This window comes from Vanellus vanellus (genome assembly GCF_965231255.1).
Source record: "Vanellus vanellus genome assembly, chromosome: 13".
Classification (NCBI taxonomy): Eukaryota; Metazoa; Chordata; class Aves; order Charadriiformes; family Charadriidae; genus Vanellus; species Vanellus vanellus.
Window position 1 is genome coordinate 8591021 of NC_138918.1, and position 27600 is coordinate 8618620.

Consider the following 27600-nt stretch of genomic DNA (forward strand, 5'->3'; position numbering starts at 1 on the left):
TTTACCACGGAGCTGCAAGCTGTTGCTATTTTTTATATATATTTTTATTGTTTCTGTATTTTTTATAGTCTTACTTCTTTTTTTTTATTCTTCATAGATCATTTACACCTTTAAAACCCCACTGTACAGTCAAACGGCACGTTCCTTAGCAACTATGGAATCGGAAATTTTAGAAATCCCACATGAAACAATATAAACAGCTGTCTGAAACCTCCCATTTCCACCCAGATGGCTCTTGTTTCAATTAACCGAATCAAACTCTAATTCCGAGTCACTCACTGGCCTTGTTTGGATTTACTTGGAAAAACACACCTATAAATCACATATGAAAAACTGTGGAGAGAAAGAATTTGTTTCTCTTTGGGTGGTTCTTTTGGTTCTTTTTTCCTCTCTTTTTTGGTAGAACAAAATTTTATTACCACGCAAAGAATATACAACTACAGGTTGACAGCTTGGAGTCTCTGGTGGTTCTGGCCCCCCTAAAACACGGGCAGCGGCGTGACTACACGCTGTCCCTCTGTTTCTTCGAAATAGATGGCACCAAGTGTCTCCCATGCTGCGAGCACCACTCGCACCATGTCCCAGGGATTTTTGAGCTGGAAACTTGCTGAAAAAGGGATGCCAAATGTACGGAAAGGCTGAATTCATCAAAACGGACCCACACGGGGGCTTTCCCGTGGTTCCACATCCAGAGGGCGCTGGGTGTTACCAGTGCCACCGCTCACCCTTCTTGAAACGCCAAATGTGAGCGGTCACTTGAAGAGCTGCAGGAGAGCCCTCTCCTGAGCAGCTCACCCGTTGCGGCGCTCTGCTGCTGGCAGAAGGAGGGGAGATGCTCGGCTTCCCCGAAACGTCCCCGCATCCCTCAGAAAGGCACGTTCTCCCCGAGGAGGCACGCTCCCCTCCGCCCAACCCCTCGCCTGCCAGCGCATCGAGGAATTGGCTTCAGCTAAGGCGAATTGCACTCAAGATTGTCTAAAAATAACACTGAAAATCATCTAAAGGGCAGTGGGCAGTGTCCACCCTGGCACAGCTCCGTTGGCTCAGGTCCAGGGAGGACTTCCAGCACCGACGTGCCGTGTGTACCACAGCAAGGTGTGCGTGCGCTTTGGTAGCTGTCTGATGGACAGGCAGACCAGAGCACCCACCAAAGACAAACTCGTCACCCTTTGCTGGAGAAACCAGCCTGCTGCTTACAAGAGTCCCTCGTGGCAGACACGGGGATGGAAAGAGGCGGGGACGCAGCACAGCCTGTCCTCAGCATCACCCTGGGATGTACCCCATACGCCCCAAACGCCTGCCCCGACCTAGCCCTCCTTACCCCCCCCATTTCCACGCTTTTGTGTGTGCTGATATGCTTAAGAACACTGGTTCCTAACGAGAAAGCCCCTTCATTAGCACCGCAGCGGGTTTTTTTCAGACAGAGCCTGGGACATGGGACCAGCAAAACTTCTGCCCATCGACAGCCCCAGCGCAGAGCAGCTGCCTGCCTGACGGCAGTGAATTTGGGGATGCTTTCCAGCCTGGCTTCCTACGCATGCACAGCTCCGTGAGACAGCAGCACATCCTCCTGTGCCCCTTTAGGTTTTTCGAGCCCTGCCCCCACCCACCTACCCAGCCCCGGTCAAGTAGGATCAATAGCAGAAACGTTTCATGCCATTCCTAAACCACCAGGAGCCCTCACCTGCACACAGGCAGTGCCACAGGGTCAGGTATTAACGGCACGTAAAAGCTCTCCGACTGCAACGCTTCCTTGGCTTGGAGAACACAAGATGCTGCAAAACAGCATCTTATTAGCTTGAGGTGGTGCCTGATAAGGAGGAGCTGCTGGTGGGGCAATACCAGCCAAGCCATGGACCTCTCCAAGCCGGAGGCAGCACCGGCAGCCTCCCCCAGCACGGGAAGGGTATTCCTCAAGGAATACCAAAGCACAGACCATTGCTCCTGTCCTTCCCATCTGCCTCACGTTGATGTCTCGTTTCTCATAGCAGTAACTGCTGAATTTGATAATTTTTTCTGCAGCTTCCCGTCCTGAGACAGCAGGGCAGGCCCACGGCATTTTGGATGGGGAGGTTTCTTCCTTCTCTTTGTCACACCTACATGTCCACATCAGGCAAAGCCCCGGTGCAGCGCATGCGCCCAAGGTTGCAGAGGGCCACCAGAAGGACGGAGCTGAGCTGGCACGGCTGCCTTGATCATCACCCCCACACCATAGTCCCGGGGTTGCTCCCAGCGCGGATCCAAGGCAGTGCTGTGGCTGCACCCCAAACACCCCCTCTGCCACCAGCCATGTCTTGCCCCAACACCTCTTCGGGGAAACGGTCACTTCCCTGGAGAAAAAGCATTTCAGGTCCCCAAACCCACAACCCTCCGAGGCAGCGGAGCGGCGAGCTGTAAGGCAGCATCGCTCCCTTCGCTACTTTTTCACGGTCACAGAGAGCGCCAAGTCACAGCTAGTGCTCCCAGCACCACTGTTAGCCCCGCCGAAAAAGATTTCGAAAAAGGCAGGGAGAGCTTTGGAAGAGCGTTGACTCGGTAGGGCGGAGACCCGGGGTGATGAGTCTGCGGTGGGAATGACGGCGGGAGACGCACAACAGCAACCGCTCCAAAGTGACGCCCTGGCTCAGTGCAGGAATATCGGCACAGAAAGGGAAAACACAGGAATATGAGCACCGAAAGGTCCTCAGCACTGATCTACCCGACATTTCAGCCCATCACCTTTAGTCCGTCGCAAAGGAGGAAACAAGGACTGCTCGATGCGGGGCTGTGTTCGGGACAGGAGAGGCGGGGAGCAGACCAGGGAGGGGGAAAATACGGTCAAGCTCCAGAGGCACACAAGGAAAGCTTCTCCCTCCTTCTGGGACTGTCTCAGGAGGTTGTGCCGTTAATCTCATCTCAAAGGAAAATCTGAGCAACTGGCTAAGGGCTGCTTGACGTGGTTTGGTGACTGATTCTACTGGCGTGCCCATAGATTTCAGTATTTACAGGAGTGCAGTTATTTTGCATGGGTATATAAACATTTACTAAATGGGAATGCATCCAAAAGGATGGTTTGAAAATAGTTTGTTTTAAAATGAGAAGCGGTTTTGACCTCTCTGGAAGGAATGTACCTCTGCCCTCTGCTCAGAGATGGTCAGCTGAATGCTGGAAGAGGGTGGGGGAAATAGTAAACACGTTCAGAGAGCCGCAAAGCAATTTTTTATTTTTGTTTTGCTTCTAAAACTAGCTTTTAATATTTCTAAGAGCAAGAGGCATTTCAAAAGAAACACGGTCCCTCGAAACTCAGTTTTGAGAAGGGGCTAATTCTTAACCAAAATAAATTTTGAAGGAGAAAAACGCGAGCGCTTCTATTAAGCGATAAACTCCGGCTGTTCCACGTGGGGCTGGCGTTTCGGGGAGAAAGGGCTTCGCAAAGCTTTTCACTAACTAAGCCTCACGGCGCCCGTGCGAGGCAGAGGAGGTGGCAGCAGAGCCAGGCGCTCGCAGCCCCGGGGGACCCCCGCCCCGGGCTCCCCACCCCGGCACCCCCCGCCACGCGGAAGGGAAAGGATCTGCACTGCTGTTAGGAAGCGCTGAAAACCATCGCCTTTCTTGTCTGAGGGAGGAAAGGCACTGTTTTAAGCAATTCATTAATTATGAATACTAAACAAATCAAGTTTTGAAGTTTAGTTCCTAACGACTCAAACTTCCGCTATTGTTCGACTCGGTAAAATCCGACTCTCCAGACAGCATCTGTCAATCTGATCATTATGTAGTTAAATGAGGGAGAAAAGAATTTGTTCTCTCTCACCTGCAAAAAGCTATCTGTGCCTTGTAATTATTTGCCTTGATAAATTTAATTTACTTGAGTTTTCCCTTCTAGATCTGGCTGGTCAGGTTAAACTACAAAGATTATTCATGGAAAAGCAACCACAGTTGGTTACTAGGATACAAAAAATCACTTAGTACGTTTCTCCAATGAATAATCCCCGCAGAACACATACAAATTCAATAAATTATGAATTTCTCTTTCTCTCTTACATAAACATTGGGGTTGCAGAGGCATTCCTTGGAATCCTTTAAAATAAATGAATATCTTAATTACTATGCAATAGCAAAACAAACAGAGGGGATAGCCGAGCCTTGCAGGTGAGCTGCATCCTTTGTCTAGACACGTAAGTTATTTTGGAACGAGGCAGGGTGCAAATGGGCAGTAGATTCATTATTGCCAGTGCCTATGTGCCGACATTGGTATTTGGCATCCTCACGTGCCTTTTCAAAGCGGGTACCGTGAGCAGTAAACTGAGCTAATTTGGAAGAAGGCATTTTTATTTCAGGAAAAAAAAAAAAAAAATCTCTTCCTGCACAATCCCACGTATACAAAAGGTCTTATACAAAAGCACTTGTTGCCAGATCCCTGAACCCACAAGGTGAAGCGAGAGGTAAGTTTTCCCCCGTGGGCTGGCGGCTGCCAAGCCGGTCCATGGCAGGGCAGCGTCCGCCGCGCGGCACAACCGCTGCTGACGGGCACAACAAACCGCAACCGGACCAAGGCTGCCCCGAGGCACTCCGACATTTTTTGGAAACGGCACCCAGACTCAGAAGATTGATTTTGGATACTTATCAGCATTTGGTCTTTTTGTGTGAGTGTGTGTGTGGTTGTATCTTGCTCTGCCTTTTCCTAGCCCTCATAATTTCCCCTAATAACAGCAATCCCCGGGCATGACTCAGTACAGACTGCTCTTCAAGGCTGTGGTATTTAAAGACACGCTATAGGGCCTGTTGGCTAAGATCGGTTTTTATAAACTTTAACCGAGATGGATTTCCTTGAAATTCTGACTTGTGAAGCATCTGTCCTTCTCACCCTCTGCCTTTGATCACATCAGCAGCACAAGCAGTGCTGTTCTGCTGCTGGCAAATCACCCAGTAATTGCTATTTAAGACTCACAAATCAGATGCCAGTGTGAAGATCTGCCTCCTACTCTTCAAAGGACATCTCCTTTCCGGGAGAGATCAACCAAAATGCCTGGCATACTGAAATACCTGCAAGCCTTCTTCCGTGCAAGCCCAGGGAAGCTCCGCTGGCATCGAGCTTTCCCTCCCCGTACCCACGGTTTCAGTTCCAGCTTTTGTTTTTCAGCCCTCTCTGCCCCCAGGGCTCTCCTACAGACCCCGTGCCGCGTCCCCGCGGGCTCATCCCCGGCCTCTCCTGCTCAGGACTACAGCCACCACAGAGTCCCGAGGGGCATCGTGCTCCAGAGCAAACCCAACGCCGGTTGTCAGATAAGAGCCAAGCCACTCTTTCCATTGTGTAGTTTGTCCCCGTGAACCATCACATGCAGGTTATCTCCGTGCCGGCACAATGGCCACCGCACAATATACCAGCCAACGCTCTTTATCACTAACAGCGAAGCAATCGCCAGTCTGTAAATGATTTCAGTTTTCATACTTAGAAACCCTTTCACTTTGCAGGACAAAGCACTCAAGAGTTTTTGACGGTGTCTTGAGGAAAGGACCACCAAAGAACAGCCCCTTGAAGAGGCGTTTCTTGGGGGCACACCTCTTTGGCGGGAGCCTGCAGGGATTATCTAGCCCATCTTTACCCTCTGATGGGACCACCTCTACTAACGCCATTCCTCGCTGATCAGTAACAAGCTTCTTCAAGACCTCCAGTCACACAGATATTCCAATATACTGCACTCCACCGACACTTTCCTTCGGTGTTAACTTGCTCGGCTGCCTTCTGGACAGCGCGTGCTCAGAGGTCCTGGTCCTGTCTTCTCCCAAAAAGCCTGTAATTCACTGCAGCCTCTTAGATGCTCCTCTTAGCAGCAATTTTGGCCACCCTCAGGACACTAGACGAGACAGATCTCAAACGCCAAGTGTTTTCTGTTACCAAAAAAAGCCTCTATCCAACCGTGTCAAGTTCAAGACCCCAAGAAATAGCAATTTCCCCTCATTAGGAATTATGCTTTCAGCCTTAGCATCACGCTGAGGAGATAACTTTTGAACTCCACTCCATAAATTACGTAAGATGTTAAGCTGAGAAGCCGGTGCCCCGATGAGACCAAAACAGATAACAGGCTGAGAAAAGCTGTTGCCACAGTGCTAGTTATCGCCGAGGAAAGAGAGATAAACCTGAATGAAATTATTTCATTTCTGCTGCCAAATGGGATATTCTATCTTTTATCTTTGGCTTGTCAAGGCAGGGCTTGGCAGATTTAACACTCGAGTTATGGAGGAGGGCAAAAGTCAAACAACTTTTTTCCCTGACATTTGGAAACCTGACGGAAAACTTTCACTCAGAGAAAGTCTCTCTTGACTGACTGTCTTCCCTGTGTTACTACACGGGCAGTGAAAAACAGAGCTTTGCTTTTATGCAGTCTGTTTATTTCTCCCACATAGCCATAAGACGTTACGCCATCAGGAGTGCAATCACGAAAAACCTGGAGTCACAGACAAATAGATGGTTAAAATAGAATTCCTAAAGTACAAAAATCTCATTATTATTTAAATATCCACGGTCAAACAAGAAAACTGCGAAAAGGAAACCTGTTATACGCAACTATCTAGCCGACAACGCTACAAACACAACTCCATCCATTTTCCTCCCTTCAAAGCATCGGTAGCTCTTAAAAAATCCTAAATGTGATTTCCCTGCTGCACTGAAAAGCTTTGAAATGCAGCTAAACCGTTTTTTCTTTAAAGAATCTTCCTGTGTTATTCCAGCAGCAAGCGAGAACTCATTTCTTATCTTCTGATTTCGTTTCTTTACACCAGTCCAGTTGGTGTAGAAAGGAAAAAAAAAGACGTGGTTTTGTGGTGCAGGGAAAGGGATGGGGTCAGATCCTCTCAGTAGGAGATCTCTGAGCTGCTCCACTGCCAGAGGTCTGAAAGCACCGAGAGAGAGAGAAAAAAAAACCTCCTGGGTGGAAAGCGAGCCCTGCTTACACAAAGCAGAGGAAGGTATCTCCCTGGACACACAGGCAAAAACAAATTAACAAGCAAGGAATCGCTTTCCCCTCCCTCACTCCTCCCCAAAGCCCCGCTTCAACTGTTCAGACACCAGGAATTTAATGTTCCGGCACTCAGTAATTGAGACAACCGGGCATCCAGGTCTGAAGGGAAAAGCTGGCATAGGTATGCTGAGATACAGCTTTCAACCAGACATCTGGGTGCCAGTGATTCATGCTTTTTAACATACAGAGGGGAAAAAAATACACCCACCATCAAAATATGGAGCAAACCAGAGTAAACAGCATCTCCTTCCCACCAAGAATGTCCTTCCGTAGTCACACATCTTATCTAAGGGACCATTGGGAAGGGGCTGCCCCAGCTAACGCCTCTGGGCAGTCCTGCTGGATTTGCAGCATGGTCAAGTGGTGGGACCTCACAACCTAGTGGCACCAGGGCCACCAAGCGGACATATGGACTACTGACGCAGGGTCAGTCCCCTCCAGGACGCAGCAGATTAGCAACACCAAGGGCAAGGGCGGAGAAGCTGCCTAAAAGAGAAGACAGAACAAAGTATGGAAACGGCCCCATTGCTAAACTTCCTCCAGCTGCCGCGGACGGAAGAACCTCCCCAAGATGGGACAGGGAGCCAGGTCCCTTCCGCCAGCCCTCGGGCTCCCACCTCTTGCTGCGCTTGTTGGAAAGTGAGCGCACATCTGCCCTCTGGATAGAGCCTGGAGGACGGTTTGCCGGCGAAGCTGTATTTTGATGGCAGGAGGCCCCAACAGGATGAGCGTGTGGCCGAGGAGCTCATCAGGAGCAGGGAAGGTGCACGTGGTGAGTCAGCCCTGCGGTTTGGCTGCCGCGGCAAGGAGCTGGCTCGGGGATGCCAAACTGCTCCGGGCCCAAGAAAGGAGACAAACAAAGGAGATAAGACAGACGGAAACACAAAGAGAAGAGATGGGGGAGATTGCACACGCCTTCCCCATAAGGAAACTCAGATGGGATCTGACACGTGTTTCGGGGGATCACACCTGGCCTCGTCCTGTCTTGCAGCCCATGAAACCCCCGCTCCCGGGTTCGCGCTAGCTCTGCCCCTGCCCGGTTCAGCAGATTTGCTTCCCAGCTTCTCTCCTGAACCCACCACATCCATCACGGTGACACGCACGCTCCGCCTTAGGAAAGCCTGCTCTTATTTTAGCTGCCAACCCGCACGGATCGGCTCAGCAAACAGCGGGATGCTGAGGAGAAAGAAAACGCTTCCTTCCCTGGCAAACTGTGCAGCAGGACGCGGACTGCCCAAAAGTGCAACTCCGAAATTCAGTGAGCTTGAATTCTAAATCCACTGGAGCTAACGAGGACCAACGTGCTTATTTGCGTTCCTAATTGAAAAGCCATTGAACGTGACGGGCAAGGAGGATCCTTACTAGAATGGGGAGAGGAGCACGGCATAAGCTCCAAGGTGACTCATCCTTTTCATGTCAAAAACCCACTAATGCCCACACATTCAGACTTGACTGCCTAAAGTTAAACACCTTAAACATACTTAAGCACCTTCATAGGTTGTCAAATTATACTGTGCCGGGAAGCAGCAATTTCCTTTCCCTGCAGTGAGGGCTCCGTACGAGTTTTGCCTACACACACGGACCCAGGGGGGTGATTTTAAGCAATCTACAGTAGGGTCAGATGGTGACGCGCAGGTCCTTCCGACCTGCCGCGATTATCTACAGAAATAAAAGGGAAAAAGCGCTGTTTGCCAGATATCCTACCTCTTAGGAAAGCAATTCCCCTCTGGAGCGTAAACAATAAAACAGAAGAGAGGGCACCTGCCCGGCACTCTCCAGCGCGAGCGCGGGGAGCGAGGAAAAGCTCCGGCTTTAATGCCACACTTGGCAGCGTGCTGCGCGCGTCTGAGGGCACACCGGCCCCGGGGCACGACACACAGCCCCACTTAGCACCGTCCTGACAGGCGATGCCTTCCCCCATTCACCTGCAGTTGTTTCTCCAGCCTCAACAGCCGAGATGCCGACGGTAGCGCTGAATTAACTGCGCCAGTTGGCCGCAGCACATTTTTGGGTACGTCCTGCGCGAGGCTGGTTAAAGATAGTCCTCGGTGTACGATCAACCTGTTCCAGCTCTAAATCATGGGGAAGGCTGAGCAGTTTCACAGGTTTCCTTTTGAAGAGTGGAAAAGCAGAAAGAAGCAGCGAATTAATCTTTTTTTTTTTTTTTTTTTTGCGCTTCTATGACCTTCCCCCTGGAGATGTTTCATGCCTGCATGTTAATTAATTAACTCTCATATACCCGTGTGAGCCAAACAGTGTTTCCTACCTCCCTTACATACAAAGCAAGACTACGATAAAGCCACTTGCTCAAAGGTCACACAGGGAGTCAGCGGCAAAATCAATGACAGGCTCCAGAAACCTCAACTCCTGGACTAAAAGAGGCAGAAAATCGGGCAAAATCGGGCTGTTATTGAGGCAGGATTAACACCTGCAATCAGCGTTGATCGGAGCTGAACCAAACCCAAACCAAAAACTGGTCTGAACAGGTACCTTTTTCACTCAAACCAGAACAACCTGAAGCGTTATTTCGTAGTTTTGTTGAAGTCAGACGGGAACCAAACCAAACAATTTCATGTTCCCCACTCACAATACTGAGAACTCCTCCTACAGTGTATCACCAGCAGCTAAAGGGGAGGAGGGGCCAGAGAACAAATCTAAATGAAAATGCTCTTCAAGCTGAGATTTTAACCCCTGGGAAACGCACTGAATGTCTTCCCACTACACGGTCTTTGCTATTATGATAACAGGCACCAGTACTTTAAAAAGGACAAGCAGAAACATCGCATTTTACCCACAAGCTATGAATTCCCGCTGCGTTACTGCAACCGGGACCCTACAACCATCACCGTTTTGCAGAAGACTGGCAGATGGGAGCACCAGCCCGGTGAAGGTCTACACTTGGGATTTCTGACTCGCTGAGAAAGCATTTCTCTTAAGAATACAAAATAATTTCTTGAAAATAAGAAATCGAAGTCACTTCTGCCAGAACAAGCCCCATTCTCCCTTGTGTTTACCAGACACAAATGCCACTCATACTTGGTATTCCTCGCAGTTGTGAGGAAGGCGGTGGGAGAAGCTCTGCAACCAGATCCCAGCCGGATTCTTAAAAGGGAATTTGGCTCCTTTGTTGCATACCAATGACCCTATTTGGGCCAGGATCAACAACTGGATCCCAACTGGAAAGTCCTTCACTCGTGCTTTGGCCAGTGAGTGACTCCTGCCTGCCCTGCCCGCCCTGCCCGCCCTGCCTGCCCGCGGCAGCAGCTGTCCCTGCTCACCCTCCCACCACGAGCTGCCGCGCACCGCAAGGACACCCGCTGCCCGCCCGACTCTCCTACATGTCATTCTTCGCTTTTTTTCCCGGCACCTTGCAGCTCCGTGTAAGGGCTTCGCCAGGTCAGGGGAATTTTCACCCCTCCCATCCTGCCCGTCCTCGCCGACCGCGGGGCTCCCTGCATCTTCAGGGGGAGGCTCCACGCCCCCATCTGGCTACGAACCATTTTCTGAGCCCTGTTCAAAGCGTCTGCCGAGGAAAGCAATTAGCACGGAGAAATCAGCCCCATCCACGACGGCGGGGTGCGGACGCGCGCTGCTTGCTGCCTCGCTCACCGGCGAGTTGACCCAAGAGAGCCACTCTTGTGAGGAGCCCCGCGGGTACCAGCAGCCACAAAGCCCCATGTCGGTATGCGACCCATCCACCACCAACACCCACGCGGCCTCCCAGCCCACGCTGCAGGTCAGGACAAGTTCCGCCCGTCGGCTGCAATGCTGCACACCTAGTTTATCACCTGTAGGAGACAGAAAAACGGCGTGCCTCAATAATAAAGAATTCACTCTTGCCTAACCACCTGCCCGCAAACCGCCTCGGAACAACGGGCAGCGGTGTGGGGAAGGGAGGCAAGAAAATATCGACATCCGCACGTAGATCCCCACACCGCGCTGGAGATGGGAGTGGGAGATTCTGCCGCCGGGGACAGAATAAGGGTCGGCAACGGAGGCAGCCGTCCTGCTGGAGGAACGTGTCACGTATCATTTAGCTGTCATCTAGATAAGAGCGATTTCCACCACCACCTCAGGACCGTTGTTAAGCGTATCTGACACATCTCAGCTCTTTCCCATTCAAATGCCTCCTCAACCGGTTCAAATATAGAAGCTGCCTTTCATTAGCCCCAGCCTATTACTCATTTCAATACCACTCTGGTTAGAAACCTCGCTGTTAATTTGACAAAAGCCTTCATCCATTGTGTGTTAACCATCAGACACTTGGCAAACACAAGTTTCCCAAGCTCCTGATACAAATTTCTCCGGCACCGATAGCGTGTGCTCTTGTATCATCGCATGGAAATGTGGAGAGAAAGGGTGAGGCTGTGCAAGGATTTAAAGATGCAACAAGCACAGAAAACATATTCGAGCAAATTTAGGCATAAAAATGAGTTGAACTGAGTTCAATAGGATTTAAAATTGAATTCCACTGTTTGAGAAGAGTATTTCCATTTCTATGTAAAACCTGAATTGTTGATTGTTCAGCTTTTCCAGGAGCCAAATGATGATGGTCCCTCCACATTTCCTCTACATTTGATCAGAATGGAAAGACATTTTCCACTTTCAGCTATTAACAGTGAATGAAACGGCGCAAGGGGAACAACATCTGTAGGCTTCTACAATTAATTGATTTAACACAACAGGTAGGCATATTTCAGTTTGGGGGTGTTCTGGTTTTTGGTTTTTTTTTTTCACTAAATAAACTACTTCAGCCCATGGGACAGGGAGAGCAATTCCTCTTAAAATTTAAAATTAGAGTGGAAGTGCACTGCTCAGACTGCCAGGGGGGTGAAGAAAGAGGTGCATTTTGGACAAAGAAGAGGAAAGACTTAATTCTGATTGATTGTCTTTGAGTCATTCTAAACAGTCATAGCATTTATAAATAGGATTTCATCCAACAAAGCAGTCGTCCAGAAAAACTTTATAATTTTCAAATGGACTGTTCCAAGAACAGTTCTAAACCTGCTTCCCTCCGTAAAGCCATTTGGATAATGAAAGACAAACAATGCATCCGAGCACATCAATATGAAAAACTGCTGAATTGTGTCCAACTTGACAAAATACGTTTATAAACTTCCAAATTGCAAACATCCAAAATCTCTTCCGCAGCCACAGGTTAGCAGCTTCTTTTGACTGTTGTTGCTCTGTAAAAACTCAACACGGCTGAATTTGGGGAAAAGACACATTTTCAGCATCGTCCAGCATATTAGCAAACGGTGTTCAAGTGTCCTGCATGTTTTTGCCTTGCGCAATTTGACAAATGTTTGCAAATGGACTATCCCCAGCAAAGCAATCCTTACAGACGGTCTCCACCTGGCAGGACGGATTTTCTAGGCTGGATTTTCTGGACGGAAATTTTCTAGGCCACCAGAACAACGTTAGAGTTGGGAGGTCTACATAAATCAAGTCTTCAGATTTCTCCATCAAACTTTTACTCCTTAACGACTTCTTTTGAAAGCACCGCGAGGAACTCTTTAATCACAGAACTGCGGTACAACTGATGTCATCCCTTTTTTTAAATTCACGTGTGTAAGGCTGTGCGTATGAAGGCTGCTCAGGAGAGACTGTTCTAGCAATAGGCAGAACGGCTGATACAACTCGCAGCCTTCTGGAACAGAGCTCACAGCTAGATCCCACGTCCCAGAAGGTACAGATATTTTTTCTTTGGGAAGTTCTAGCCTTACCGACGTAACCTCCCCTGACCCAAGGATATTTCCCTGGCTCTCCCAGGTGTTGTTTTTTTTTTCTTTTTCTGCATGTGCCCCTTGATGTTGCCTCTAGCTGAAAAGCGGACCCACAAAATGGATTTTTGCCAAGGTCATGCAACTCTTTACAATGCCTTTATTTACCAGTCGGTGAGGTATTTTAAAAAAATGAAAACTTCCTCATTGTGAAAGAAGCTAATTTCCCATTTAAATGTAATTGAGAACGAGAGGAGATGCAACTAGAAATCTAATCACAGGTTCATAGCTAAACCACAAGCCTGGCAGCTTTCTTTTGTGCCTTGAAGGTCCCAAGCACCCTCTCTTTGCAAAGACAATACACGCCACATCCAAATGCAAATCTATTCCTCTCTTTATTTGTATATTCAGCTCCCTGGCTGATTACAGGGAGGCGTGTGTGTGTGTGTGTGTGTGTGTGCGTGTGTTCAATAGGTCCTCCCGCTTCTTTAAATAAGTTTAATAATACCCTTTTTATTTATGGGAGCCCAAAGTACAAAGGATGCAACGCAGGAGCTCTGCAAGAGCAGCAAAGCAAAGCAAAGCAAACTAGCTGAAGATACAGACTGGCAAGGGCTCAGTAATTCAGTGCTCTTGATTCTACAGAGACCGACTGCTTTTACTATTGCGCCGATTCTCTGAGGAGGAAAAAGCCCCACAATTACGAACTTGCAAAGGAAAAGAATATTTACATCTCTTGCATAAGAGCAGAATTCGCTTAAAAAGGCAGTTTAAAGCCGGGGCAGCCCACCAGACGTTTCAGAACTGCTTTCAAACAGTTTTCCTCTGCCGACTCGGAACAACTAACGTCTCCACACATTAAAAAGTTGCATTAAAAAAAAAAAAAGGGGGGGGGGGGGGGGGGGAGAAAGCCCGCCCCTAAAAGAAAGGATCCAACTGAAAGGCTGGGGATCGCTGCTTTGGCTGCTTCACCCGCTTTTCTCGCTCCCGCAGGGGCGAAGCCGTACCCCGCCGCTTAAGCATCCCCGCCTCGCTGCCCATCGCGGCGGGGACCATTACAAATATTCACAATAAGAAGAAATTTTAAATTTTTTTTTTTTTTTTAAATATTCGGCTTGCCCCGGGGCGCGGGGTTGGGAGCCGGCGGCGGCAGAGCCCTCCCCGGTTGGCCCCCAGCACCTCCCGGACAGCACTCGCAGCACCCCCCCCGCGGGGCACCGGAGCTCCCCCCCCTCCCCCCCGCCCTCTCCGGTACCTGCCAGGGTCTTGTGCACCGTGTTGCCCATCGCTCCGCTCGGCGGCGCGGCGGAGCCCGGGGCGGCCCGGCGCTCCGCAGGGCCATGGACAGCGCCCGCCTCCCGCCGCCGCGCTCCGCGCCCAGCCGCCACGCCACGCCACGCCCCCTCAAGCCACGCCCCCGCCGCCGCCGAGCCACGCCCCCCCGCCACGCCCCCGCCGCGACCGGCACGCCGCCGCGGACACCCCTCTCCCCGCATCCCCTCCCCGGTGCCTTTCCGGGACGTCTGGGGCTGCGGGGCCGCCCCGGCATCGGCCGCGCTCCGCCCTCCGCGGGGTCGCAACCGGGGGAAGGGGGGGGAACGACGGGGAAAACCGGCTGGCATCTGGCGCGGGAGCCGCCAGCCCCGGGGATCTGAGTAAACACGGACCCGGCTCTTTCCGAGAGGGTCCACCGACCCCAGGAAACTACTTTTTGCCGCTCTCCCTTAGGGAAAGAAAAAAAAAATATCTTTCTCCTTTAGAAAAAAAAAAATCTTTATCCCTTAGAAAAAAAAAAAACAAAACACTTCTTTCTCCCTTAGGAAAAAAAACAATCTTCTTCATCCCTTAAAAAAAATTCCTTCTCCCTTAGGAAGAAAAATAAAAATTTCTTCCTTATAAAAAATAAAAAATCTTCCTTAGTAAAAAAAGAGGGTTTGGAGAGCAGGAGGGCATGGCTGGCAATTCCAGCTTTATCCGCAGGGCAGCCCTTTCTATCAGGACAACGTTCCCAAAGGGTACAAGCTGCCCTAGGAAACACTGGGAGCCGGTAACCCCAGCGCTTTTCCCCTCCATGCCAGTTACTTACGGGGTGACCTTGGATAAGCCACTTTGCATCTCAGTGCCGTGGCTTCCCCAGCTGGGAATTGAGGGTATTAGCAGGAGCGTTGTGTTGGCAAATTCATTATTAGTTTGAAGCACACCGATACCATGGTGACGAAGGACACCTCAGCCGACAGCCTCAAGTGCAGTATTGACAACATCTGCCTCACAATTTCTCTGTCTTCCGATCTCGGATGTAAAAACGTGTCTATAGCCCCATTAGAGACGAGCAAGGGATTCCTTTTTCTTCCCGGCCGCACTTGTGCTGCTGAGGGGTGACGCTGCTGAGCCTTTCCCTGAGGCACTTTTCGTAGTTTTAAGAATGGAGAAAGGGAAGGATCAGAGCTACGAAACGTGCTGCAACCAACACGTTGGGCTGATGCTGCGGTGCACAGTGCTTGGGAAAAATCCCCCGTGTCCCTTCGCAGAAGTCACATCTGTGGACTATCCCATCTCCTGGGACACAAAATAAGTGGAACGAGGGGGAGAGCCAAGCACCGGTCGCTCAACGGCCTGGCAGAGATCAGCCTCTGATCTATCGTAGGGAAGCTAAAATAACAAGCCTTTAATCCCTAGATCATGTTGAACGGGTCAAGTATGGCTCAGGAGATGAGAGGGGACAGAAAAACCTAACTTCCAGTACTTTTTGCCAACATATGGATTTGTTAAAAATGGGATTATCGAATGAGACATCAGCAGCTGTTCTTAAAAGCGCTTGCACCCATCTGCTGTCTTCTTAGGTTAGCATATGTCTCCCACCCTCTTTGGTGCCCTGAGCCGTAAACTACACGCCGGAGCTGTCAGAGGGCCGGAGCGGCGCACCGGAGCAGAGCGCTGCCCGTCAGGGAGAAGGGCAGGGGAGCAATGTCATCCTACTGACACAGAGGGGAAAGTCCTTTTTTCACTAGACAGCGGGGAATGGGAGGCTTTGGCTAATCCCGGCCGGTTTCCCTCAGCAGGGAGTGGTAGTTGTTATTTTAGGGTTTGAATGAGCCTTAAAAAAGCCAGAGGCGACGGAGGGGGTTCTCCGCAGCTGGGTCTCTGCGGCTGCCTGGGGGCTGCCAGGGCAGCTCATGTGCGTGCCATGTGTGGGCTGTATGCCACCTCCCCGGGGGCTGCCCGGGGGACATGCCGCGTCCCTCCTCCCACACCCCGACCACACCAGCCCAGAGCCGGTCGCTGCCCGTCCCGAGGGTGTTCCAGCCCTTCCTCCTCCCCAAAAACGAGGTAAAAATAGAAGACAATAAAATGGAAATGCACATCCTTAGGACACGCAGGCAGCCTCCAGGAATGCAATCAACGCTCTTACTTCTTGGCATTGTAAAAATGTAGAGTTTGTTAAAATAACCCGCTTCACACAATGCAAAACAATAAGCATGAGAAATAGTTCGGCAGGGATGACTTCACCCTCTCCAAAAACCACACTGAGAAAGTACAAGAGAACCAGAAACCATCACCGAGGGGGGACTGAAAGGCGATGCAAAGTCACTGCTCAGCCTGCAGAAAGGAAATGCAGAAAGGAAACCAACTGTCCCGACCAAAGAACCACAAATGAAAGCTCATTAGCATGTTGAAATTCTTTCCGCTCCGGCAAGTTTTGATAACTATTGATAACACACTTCAGTAATTCCTCCTGCAAGCCTGACAGATGGCTGCTCCTCTCAAGAACTCCCCTTCCCCCTCATTTTGACGGGATGACCTGCATCATTTTGATTTGGTATCTGCATTCTCACAGATATAAAATAGTAATAGCACCTAAGCGCTTTCCTAGTATTTTTTTATTACTAGATCTTAAACCATTTTGCAGACAAGGTGAGTGACATTATCTGTATTTTATAAGAAGTGATGAAACCGAGGCACAAGGAACCCGGAGACACGTACAAGGTCACCCCATCGGCAGACTCGGGAGCCGGGCTCCAGAGCAGAGGAGCCACAAACCACTTACTGTGTTGGATCCAGCTGCTGGGACTGGGCACTTTAGCCGCACATACTCTACTGCTGCTTCTCCCTCTGCATTTTCTATTGCCCCCAGTAACAAATTCATCTTAGTGGGATCGGTGGAGTAAGATCAGGGTAATACCATGCAAAGGGGAAAAGTCTGGAAGGTGTTCTGTATTACGCTGATGTCAGACATCTGCTTCACTTTAATCACCCCTAAACCTTACTGTGTGTGGATGCATACCCAGGCCTTTAAAACATGGGGGGGGGGGGGAGGAAGGGGGGGGAAAGAGAGAGAGACAATTTTCTTTCTGGATCAAAAATGTGATGAATTCCACCTGAGGTTTGTCACAGAAAAAAACCCTCCTGTAACCATGTGCACAGGGCAGACCTCTCAGGAGAGGGTTTGGGCTGTACTGACTGTCAGCAGGCACGTAAACACGCTTGTATAAATGTAACGTTTCCAGAGATGCAAACAGCTTAGAAAGAACAGCTAAATTTCCACTGTTTGATACCAGCCTGAGGTGTAACTCTTCTTATGGCATCAAACAGGTTGCATTGTCTTTCTAAATCCCTTGGGGGCTCGAGTTTTGGGGGATGAAAGACGTTATGAGATGTAAGGTATCACCGTCAGCAGCTGCCATTTATGTCTATCTAACAGATGGCAGTAAATAATGACAGACTTGTCTCGTTCAGCAACAGGGAGATACAACACTGAAAAATCTGTCTGTCTTCCCCCTTCAGGGCAGCCAGCCCGCCCGCGCTTGAGCGGAGTGATGTCCTCATCTTCTCCGATCCCGGTGTCCAGCTGCCCGCCGGGATGCACCATCCCTGCCCCGCAGAGCGCGGTCGCCCCTGCCGCTGGCTGCCTCCCAGCAAGCACCAGTTTTACTCTTCCGCTCTCAAACCGGCCAGTTCTGTTCTCGTTCGCAGCTGAGCTCCACTGGAAACCTGTGGACCTCCCTAAATCTCGGTCTTTTACCAAAGGCCAGATTGCTGCTCGCAGACGTTTCCCTCCAGAGCTGCGTATGATCCCGCTCCACAGCCTGGGGGCTGTCAGCTCTCACTCCGGTTTCACACCCCTGCACCTTCAGTTCTTTTTTTTTTCCCCTTTTCTCTGTGTCTCTAAATCTGCGTAGATGTTCGGAGCATCCATTTCTCTTTTAGCCCCATCTGTCTGGAGCTCTGAGACTGTCCGAACCCCTTCCGCTTCCATCACATCTCACCTTGAAACCTCCCTTTCCCTCCCCTACTTAGCAGGAGCTCCCTGGGAATTCTCAGAGACTGCAGCCGAAAGATACCCTGGAAAAATACGTGAGTCGACTGCACGAGCCTACAATGCTCTTCCAGCATGCAAATACCACCATGTCTAAAAGAGTACAGTTACTCTGACATGCACATCAGCGACATGCAATACATCTTCTTCAACAAGTACATATCCAGCATGGATGCACCAAGCAGCATCACGGAAATAATTCCTTCCTACTGACACACACACAGCAAAAAGCTCATTTCTGTAGCTGTGCTGAACGGTGTTATGTGCTTCCCCCTATAGAAGTCACGCTCCTGCCAGCACATTGTGTTTCCTTTCCTCATCCTTCTGGCTGAAGTGACTGTCCAGGAGAGAGCAGGTCTGACCGATAAAAGCAAACGTTACTCATCTCACAACTTCCCAGCCTCCGCACCTCACCTATGGAAGGAGAGTACTAATAAGCCTCGCTCCTACTTGGAGAGAAAAAAAAAAAACCACAAACTGTTCCCTGAATTCCCATAATACACATTTAAAGAGGTATTTGTTTAGGAGGGATGCGTGTACGGAGCGTCCTCCGGCACCGTGCAAAGCCATCCTGCCACCCACGCCTTCCAACTGCTGAAAGCAATTACTTTCCTCCCCTGCTCTCAGCACTAGCACAGGATGCGCAGGGTCTCCACAGGTCACGCACAGAAACTGCGGTTTACTTTTTTTTTTTTTTTCCTCTAAGAAATCAAGGGAAGCAGGAGCTTCCAGTACAACAGTAGGAAAATCTTCCAGAGAGCTTCTTGAACTGGCCTTGACTACGCAGCAATTGAAGCTGTTTCCTGATCCGAGTCCTTACAGCCTGCTGGAGATTTGGCCGCTGCACGCTTATTTACCAAAAGCTGGCGAGATTAAACTACATTTTGTGGGAGATAGGGCAGAATGGTGGTGGGCCAGAGGTGGCCCGTGGGATCTGACGCAGACAGGGAAATGCAGCTCCCACTGAGATGGACTGGTCCCATAGTCAAAGAAGACCTTTGTGGCTTCAAAAGAAGCAGTGACCATCTGCCCTGACCACGCTTCGACATTCAAAAGTGCAGCAAGTGGCTATGACAGGCGTCAGCCATGCGGCGTACGGAAAAGTAATCTCTGACGAGATGCCAGAGCAACTCTCAGCCGAAGAACGTGTGGGCATTCCTGGCAGAACTGACTTCACGATGGGTTCCTCAGCCATGGGAATTACAGCCCAGGCAGAATGAGGAAAGGGAAACGGTGAAACCACAGGGCAGTGAAACGCAGTTCAATGTCACTTGCACAAGCCACATCCCAAATGACTTTGGTAAGTATAATAACACAGTCCCCAGTCAGCAACAGAGGCAGTCACGAAGGGCAGAAGCCGGGGCTGCAGCGAGGACGATGAGGCTGTGGGGAGGAGGAAGGAGAGTGGAGCCCGCAGAGAGAAGGCATCATTGGAGAGACGGTGAAAGCATCGTTTTCTGGGAAGAGTGTAGTTGGGCACATTGTCCTGCTGTGTCATTAATTGCTTCAGATAAATAGTGCTTTCTCTCCAGAGAAGCCTGGCCTTGGGTCGTTCCCCACCCTTTCCTTAGGGCATGGGGAGCAGAGGGGCTTCTGGCAAGGACCGAACACAGGTCCAACCCTGCAGCCCCAGAGGCACCAGCACTGCCGGGAGATGCTCCATCTGCAAGTCCCAGACGAATGCCCTTTCCTTCGGTGGGGGCGGAGGGTGGGTTGGGCCCATGTAAGGAAGAATTTCCAATTTAGAAACAAACAGAGGCAGTTCCTATTATTGTTAGTGGAATGTCAGCATCTCTGGCCCCAAGCACCACTGTCAACAAACAGGCTCACAAATGCTCCTTCAGCATCGGCCAAAATAAAATCCATGAAAGCATCTATAACTCAGCATTCACTACACACATAACAAGCTCTCCTTTTTCTTTTTAAATCCAGTCTTGTCCGCGTAATTTTAACATAAAGGAACCGGTTGTGGGCTGTGTTATCAAATGAGTCATCATTTTATGTGACAGTGTAATATGATTTAGAGAATTCTTGGCACACCGGTATGGATTATGCATTATAATCTCTTAATTTGGACTGCGAGTGCTGTGCGGCAGCGACTGGTTATCTGAATTACAGTCCTAGCTCTGCTCCCGCATTGCTGCGTGACCTTCGCAAATTAGTTACCCTCCTTCTGCCTTACTTGCTTCGTCTGCAGAGCAGAAAGACGCCCGTGTCTTACAGCAGGGTTAGCTAATGTTCGCGCGGGAGATCTGAAGAATGTTACATAAGTGTAAGCAATTATCTTAAAAAGGGAAGAAAAGGAGAAGGACTTTGTTTCGGATGCAACAGGCTGATCTTGGGAAGTACTGTCAGAACCACCAGGACGGAGTCTCTGGGTGCTGTATACCAGTCACAAGCTAATTGGAGATAATGAGTGATGTTCAGAAACACGAGGAATGGGAAGTGCTAACAGGACACCTAGAGATTTGCAAACTGGGACTCTTCAGAAAATGAGCATAATTTCTTGTAAACATTGATATGCAGAAGATAAATAAGAACCCTTGGGGAAACTCCTCTCCCATCCCCCAAGTACCGCATGGTTAATGTAGTCTTGACAAGCGACGTTGGCTCAGAAGCGAGATCAGCTATCATTTGCTGAGGGGGAAGCCCAGGCAGGGGCGGCAGCAGGAGGACCGGCCACCTCCGGGGGCAGAGGCTGCGCCTGGCAGGTAGGGTGATGCGCAATTAGGATGATGAGCAACCACCCTGGAGGAAATGGGAGTGCGTGTGAATCGGGAGCTGCGGACACTTGTCCACTTCGGGCTGGACTAAAAGTACCGTTTACCCAGTCCCACTCATCAGAGCGGAAAAGTTTGGGATCAGAGTGTGCTCGGGAGATCCAAACAAACAAACCCGGAGCCTAACATCTGCAACTGTTACTCCTGACCCCCCTAAGCTTTCCATTCCCTCTGCTTTTGGTAAATATAAACTGTCCCGTATTTAGCAAAGGGTCACTAGGCAGGGAGGAGACCGGGTACCCATCTCCGAAGCTCTCCCGTTGCCTTCGGCTAGTCCATGAAGTCTGGCCATGGCTGCACCGTTCACGCAGTCCCTGGTGTGGTAGTAGCAGGGAGCAGTATTTCTACAGGCAGGGAGGATGCATTTTATGAGACACAAATACCACAGGAAGAATTTTGGGAGACTCCCCAGAGAGAAAAAGAAACCCATCCAGAAGAAATGAAAAAAACCCGCGATCTATATTTGCTGGCAGGAGGGTTTCTTCTGAGCTCTGAAAAGCAGCACGCTGCTGCCAAGGCGAATCTGTCAGAATTGGGACGCATCTGGGGTAGATAACTGGCCTTTCCTGGGGCTGAGTAAAGACCAACTTTTTCCTAGTAAAGGAAGAGAGGCCGCTGTGACAGCTGAAGCAGGCAGACAGCGACGGTTGGCCGCCGGGAGCTCTTTGGGGAAGGGATGAGAAGTGAGAAACACAAACATAGGATGTCTGCCCGTGCTGTGAGCTCTCTCACCTGTTACTCATTTCCCCAGACAGGGCAGTGACTGAAAGGCCACTTTTAAAGGCAGGCGCTGATAATATTTTACATCTTAGGAGCTCGTGGAAAAACAAAACAAAACTGATGGATGCCACCTCTGACGCCTTCTAAATACGGGACCAACTTCTTAAGTCTCTACTTGGGATTTTTTTCTTGAAATGAAATAAGAAGAGAGCGCAAAGGGGCAGAGGGATGCTGGATAGTACAGAAATCTATCAAGGAAAAAAAAAAAAAACAAAACAACTTATTTCACTTTTTGCTTGACCTTCCCAATCTTTCCACGCATATTGTAGCAAAAGGGAGTTGACCCTTGATGGCTCGGAGTTAATTTGTGAGCGGGAAGCTCTATGCCCAGGGGATGCCCGTGCTGCCGTGCCGGCTACCCAGGCACAAGGCTGCTGCCTGATGCCCTATGGGAGAGCTCTGCACGGGCCGGAGGCAGAGCACAGCCCGCCAAAGCCCTGCACCTCCGCTCGGCTGGACCGGACCTGCCCAGGCTGCACGGGGGACTGCGCGCGGCCGTCCACCAGCGTGTCATCTCGGAGGAAAAAAAAAAAACAAACGCCCGTGGAGGTCTGCCTCGCCGCGGCAGCTCTGTGCCGTGCCGCCCGCACCCTCGCCCCTGCTGCCTGCGCATCCCGCCGCCAGTGCCCCCTTCACCCGGAGCTGCCGGGGAGATGGAGGCACCGCGACGTCTTCGTGGGATCGCAGAGCTGCTCATGGGGATTTCTGGAGAGAACCCAAACCAGCGCGAGAGCGGGCTCAGGATGTCCCGCTGCCACAGCGCTGCTCTGGGCCTGGGGTTCCTATTCGCTCGCAGGGGCGCCATAGGCATTGCTGTGTGGTCTAACGGCTCTTCTCCGGGTGCTTTCCTAGAAGAGATGACCCCCAGGCACAGCCTCAGCTGGCAGAAAACATGTCTTTGGCTGAGGGATTCAGGTTTGCCCCTCCTGTGGGCTCCTCCTCTAGCTCGCCCCGAGGAGGGGGCCACGCAGAACATCATTTCTGCTGGTACCCCAGTGCGGCATGAAGGCCACCGGCTTGAGCAGCAGGAGGGTTCTCTTGGGGGCAAATGTGGTAGCTCCTCGGGGCAGCTGGCTACTGAACCCTCCCTCCCCACTCAGAGCATCTCCCTGAGGACCTCTGGTCTCAGCACAGGCGCTTTCAGGGTTCTCCTGCAGCGCCTCTCTGAGGTCTAAGGTTGGTGCCAACTCCCACCATCCACACCCCTCCTCCAAAACCCACCAGTGCCAAAGTGGGGCAAAGCCTGTCAAAAAGTCCAGCCAAATCGGCACAAACACAGCAGAGCATCTCTGAACAGAAGAGAAGGAAGAGGCAGCAATGGGTACAGTGGAGCAAGGACCAGGATGGACAGCAATAGCTTACAGCAGCGTTGCCATCAAACACCTGTGGTTTCAAACCAGAACCCGTGCATCGCTTGTATAAAAGAGCCTTTTGGTATAGAGGAGAACCCAAATGAGACAAACTCACCAGACTTTCCCTTAACTGTGAACACATCAGAGCAGCGTGAATGTTGTTATTCCCCTGGTGAGCTCCAGCTCTAGCAACTCACAATAAACGTTATCTCCTGTTTTCCACAGATTGTCCTTCTGGAGCTGCGGCATCGAATGCTGACCCCATGTGTGAAACACTGCTGCCTTTATCCCCAGCCCCGAGAACACGAAATCAAATGACAAAGAATCCAATCTCAGCTGTCCTCTTTGGGGCAGAACAAGACACGATTTATAGATTTATATACACACATGCCCATCTATTCATCCTCTTCGCAAACAGTTCATGAAGTGTGCCTTAAGCCTTTCTGAATCGGGCAATTCTCTGCTTAGACAATCAATCCCTAACTGAGAGTCTGCAGGGAAAGACATCATGTTGCAGGAATGCTGCAGAAGCCGTTGCATATACTGTTCCCTTTGTTGAGAATAGCATCTTTGCCTTGGATATATTTTTTTTTTCCTCCTTAGCCATTTAATTTCATGAAATGAGGCCCGGTTCCAGCAGGCAAGAAGAACATAGCTAGATTTTGCTTCTCCTTTCCTGAAAGGCTGAGAAACCAGATTTTAAAAATGTGCTTAGTGGGCGTTTGGTGGGACGAATTCTCTCCCGTAGTTCGGCATTTTTGAGATAGAGAGCGAGCGATAGTTACATTGCATATGGTGCCTGGTTTTTCTTCTATAGCAGGTAGCCTGGAGAGTTGTCACTTCCCCTGCCATGAAAAAAAATCATAGTAGCTGTTTTAATTAAAAAATAAAAAAAATAAAAAAATCTGCAAGAGGCTTCAGGTTAGACCTTTTGTCAAAAAGGCCCAGTGCAGAAATTTTTAGAAATTTATCCAGTGCTTGTGCGTAATGAAAAGCAAATTATACCCTGACAGTAACCTAAAGGGCAGGTAGCTCTCTGGGGTATGGTCTGTCTTATTCTCTGCAGTCCAGCACCAAACACAACCGGGATTCCCAGGAAATGGCTGGGGCTATTGCACACTCACCTATAACCATAGTAACAACAAAAACCCTTCCGAGAAACACCTGATTCATCTCTCATAAAGACTTTAAAACCAGATGTAGCTCCCTTGGACATAGCGTGGGTGACAGCAAGATCAGAATTTCTACACACATTCGAGTCTAAGAGCATCACTCAGCATTACGGTCCCCGCAGAGCTGGCAGAACGGACAGATGGGCAACAGGGCAAGTTTCAACCCTTCCCTGTCCTCTCATGCCACCCATGGCAGCGGCGGCCCCAGCAACAGTCCAGCCAAGCCTTTCCTCTGCATCCCCGTTATGAGGAAAAGTTGTTGGAGCTTGGGTGGAGCAACCATAAAAAACAAGGGTGATTCCACTGTAACAAGTCATCTTAAACCCCTGCAGAATGACTGGTGTGTAGACCTGGCTGACTCACCACACCGGGCATTTGCACGCTTAGTTTGCGGGAACACAGACAGGTGGAGATCTCCGTGTGCCGCTGGGAGAGGGTTAGGAGACCGCGTAAGGAACAGGCGGAAGGAACAAAGCAGAAAGATTCCTAATGAATGCCGTTCCTGTTTCCATGCATTCTTATTAGCGAAATAAAAAGGGGAGAAAACAATTACCAAGATGTGCTACATCTGCAGAATTGTCTCCAAATTAAATGCACATCCATGTTCTATAAAGCGTCAGTGATTCTTAAAATCTACTGATTTTTTTTTAGCTGCCAATTTTAGAGACTTCCCAGGAGATACTGGCCTAAACCTGCTATCTCAGCTATTAAACAGAGAGACAGGATATTTTTGTTAAAAAACCGAAACACCCCCATGAGACTCAACAACTCGGACTGAAGATAACAGCCCTGCAGCTACCAAACATGGTTTTAAAGAGACTCCAATAAACAGCCCCAGTTACTAAATCTTGCCTCTGTGTTGCATACGCTAGGCAAACTCTTCCATTTCAGTTCACGGGGAAGCCCCTTTCCGCCAGCCAGCTACAGAAATCCATCCTTTTAACCAACGCACACCTCCGCATCACCCAACTTTCTGCTCTGCTTCCAGGCGGGTCGCTGCAGCTCCTGGCGCAGGGTACCGACAGCACGGGCGGCGAGCGCATCGCCCCAGCCCAGCTCACAGCACAGATGTCAGCCAAGAGCAGCGCCAGCCCTCCTGAACATCAGCAGTAACTGTGCGATAAGCCTGGCAACATTTGTTTGTTGGTTTTTGTGTTTTTTTTTCGCCTGAACTCAGTGACCTGATTTATGGCTATTTACCTACATTTAAATTTTTAACAAGTTCTAGTGATGAATCCCAAGCCTGAGACTAACTGCGAGAGCAGGGAGGTTCCCCAGAGCCAGTTTCTGATGGCAGTGCATGCCTCCAACCTCCGCGTGGGTGTGTGCAGAAAGGGACCTGCCTGTCGGTTCAGGTCCCCCGTGGGTAGCGGCGGAGGGACTGGCTGCTCGGGATACACTTCACGCAGAGGGCTACGTCCCGGCGAGCACTGAAGACTGAGTTTGCTCCAGTCAGGACCTACACCTGTGTTAGTTTTTCTCCCATATACAAGGCTGAGGTCTGACTCTCAGTGCATTTCCCTCTGTGACCTGTAGCAGGGTACAAGGTTTCTCTTTCCCTTTGAGGGGCACTTTGAGATAGGCGGCTGAAAGGCAACTACTACAGCGCCACGTGGATTTGGGGATGTTTACAAAACTGCAGAAATCAGAGCTGTCTAATAGAGGGAGAACGCTGAATTCATTACGCCCCCAGATTGGGTTTGGGCTCAAAGAAATTTCAGATGACGGGGATGTTACGAAACTTAATAGGACGTTGAAGCCTTTCTTTTGCGGTGCCAGAGAACCAGCCTTTTGGCTCGACATTCAACCCTTCCCTTTGAAAAGCCCGAGCCCCCTCCCAGGCTCTTTGCACACTCACAAACGAGGACCACACTGGTAAGTCACTTAGCGCATCCCGTGGGGCACACACCACAGCCAGCGTGGGGGGCGAGAGGTAAGGCAGTGGTCTGGCTTTTCTGAAGCAGCCAGCACCAACGCGTGCCCAAGCTGACGTGCAGCTGACTTTCCCCAGGAGAAGGGCTCGGCCATTTCTGGAAAACAGCTCTTTCCAAAGCATCTCAGACAGATGCTCGAGAAAAACGAGGTCTTTTCTCAATATCTACAAAACGTTGCCAGAAAATTTCTTTATAAGTTTTCCCACTTCAGTGCCCAGACAGCACATCAAGAACAGTGAGGTGAGCCGCAGCTGCCCAAGGAGGCTGGTGACATTGGCCAGGAAGGGTCACGGGCTCAAGGGCATGACTTCCTGGGCTGACCTGTGAGGTGGTGCTGGGACACCTCAGCTGTGTGCACATGAGCTGGAATGGATCCAAGAGAGCTGCTGCCGCCCTTGGATGTGCCAAGGGATGGGGATGTGCATGCCAGTGAACTGAACCGTACACTGGCACAGGGGTGTCTGGACCATCTTGGCCAGTTCAAAGATCTCAGAGGTTGTGGTAGAAGCTCTGCAGCTATCAACTTCAGCAGCTTCTTGGAGGGAAGCTGTGTTGAGGGGTGTAGCATGGGAGAGGCATTCAGTCCCTGTATCTTCCAGCTAGCCCAGCTCTTTTCCTGGACCAGCTTGGACCAGCTTCACACTGGCAAGCAGATACGTGGCTCCAAGCCCCTCGGTTGTGGCAGGTAGATTTCTTCGTTATGCACCTATTCTAGCTCACCTCACTGGTGGGATCCTTTGGCCTGGACTGGGTTTGCTCAGCATAAGAACTGCACTAAGTTTAGAGATTAAATCAACAAAAAAAACCCTGTCGTTGATTTTCGTATGGCTATGAATTCACTCCGTGTAGTTTAAAATCACATCTGTTCTGGACAGAAGGGCACATCCTTGCAGGGCACTTTGTTACTGAAGGGTTTTATTTAAAGAGAAGAGGAAGCAGTATCTATTCTGTATCGCTGTGCAGTGAAAAGGAAGCGATGTCTTGTGATACCTAAAGGTATTAAAGACAACAGTTTGCAAGACATCATCTCCACTGCCTGGCAAGGACTGAGCCTGCTGCCTTCACTATGCTCTTGGCTTACACTCGCCCATCCATCACCTGCCTTTTTAACTGGCAATGATGAGGAAATTATGCATGCGAGCAGCCATGTGCACCACAGGGTGTAATTCCTAACGTCCCATAGCAAACATTTTTCCTGGTGCTAGCAGGTGTTTCGATTCTTCATCTGGACTTTTATGAACAGTGCTGCTGGGTATCTCCTTCCAGCTGTTCCCACTGTCTCGCTGTCAGCTGTATGCCAGCTGAACAAAAAAAATCCAGGGCAGGTTTCTGGGGCATCTGGAGCAGCTCGGTGGGCACGGCCGTCACCCTGCAGCTTGGCCTTGAAGGCTGGTAGAGAAAGAAGGCACAAGGGTGGTAACTAGACCAGCTGCCGGCTCTTCATGTTCCCAAAGACTCAGTGGGTTGTGTTTGTGCTGCAGCAGCCAGCACAGCGTGGAGCAACTCATCATGGCCAGGTCTGGGCCGTGAAGATGTAGGGAGGGGTG

General features: G+C 50.2%; 1 protein-coding gene across 3 annotated transcripts in view; it reads right to left on the minus strand.

Annotated features, from left to right (window-relative positions):
* The window catches only part of NEURL1B (neuralized E3 ubiquitin protein ligase 1B), a gene marked incomplete at both ends in the record, with an annotated part of 97254 nt that overhangs the window by 18282 nt on the left and 51372 nt on the right, over positions 1 to 27600 (minus strand). For 2 of the 3 annotated variants that reach the window (XM_082490060.1, XM_082490059.1), the window contains one exon: positions 13977 to 14007. The exons of the other annotated variant lie outside the window; for it this stretch is intronic. In XM_082490060.1, coding sequence (XP_082346186.1) covers positions 13977 to 14007 — 31 coding nt within the window. Of the gene's footprint in view, positions 1 to 13976; positions 14008 to 27600 lie in introns of those variants that run through there. 3 annotated transcript variants of the gene reach the window in all.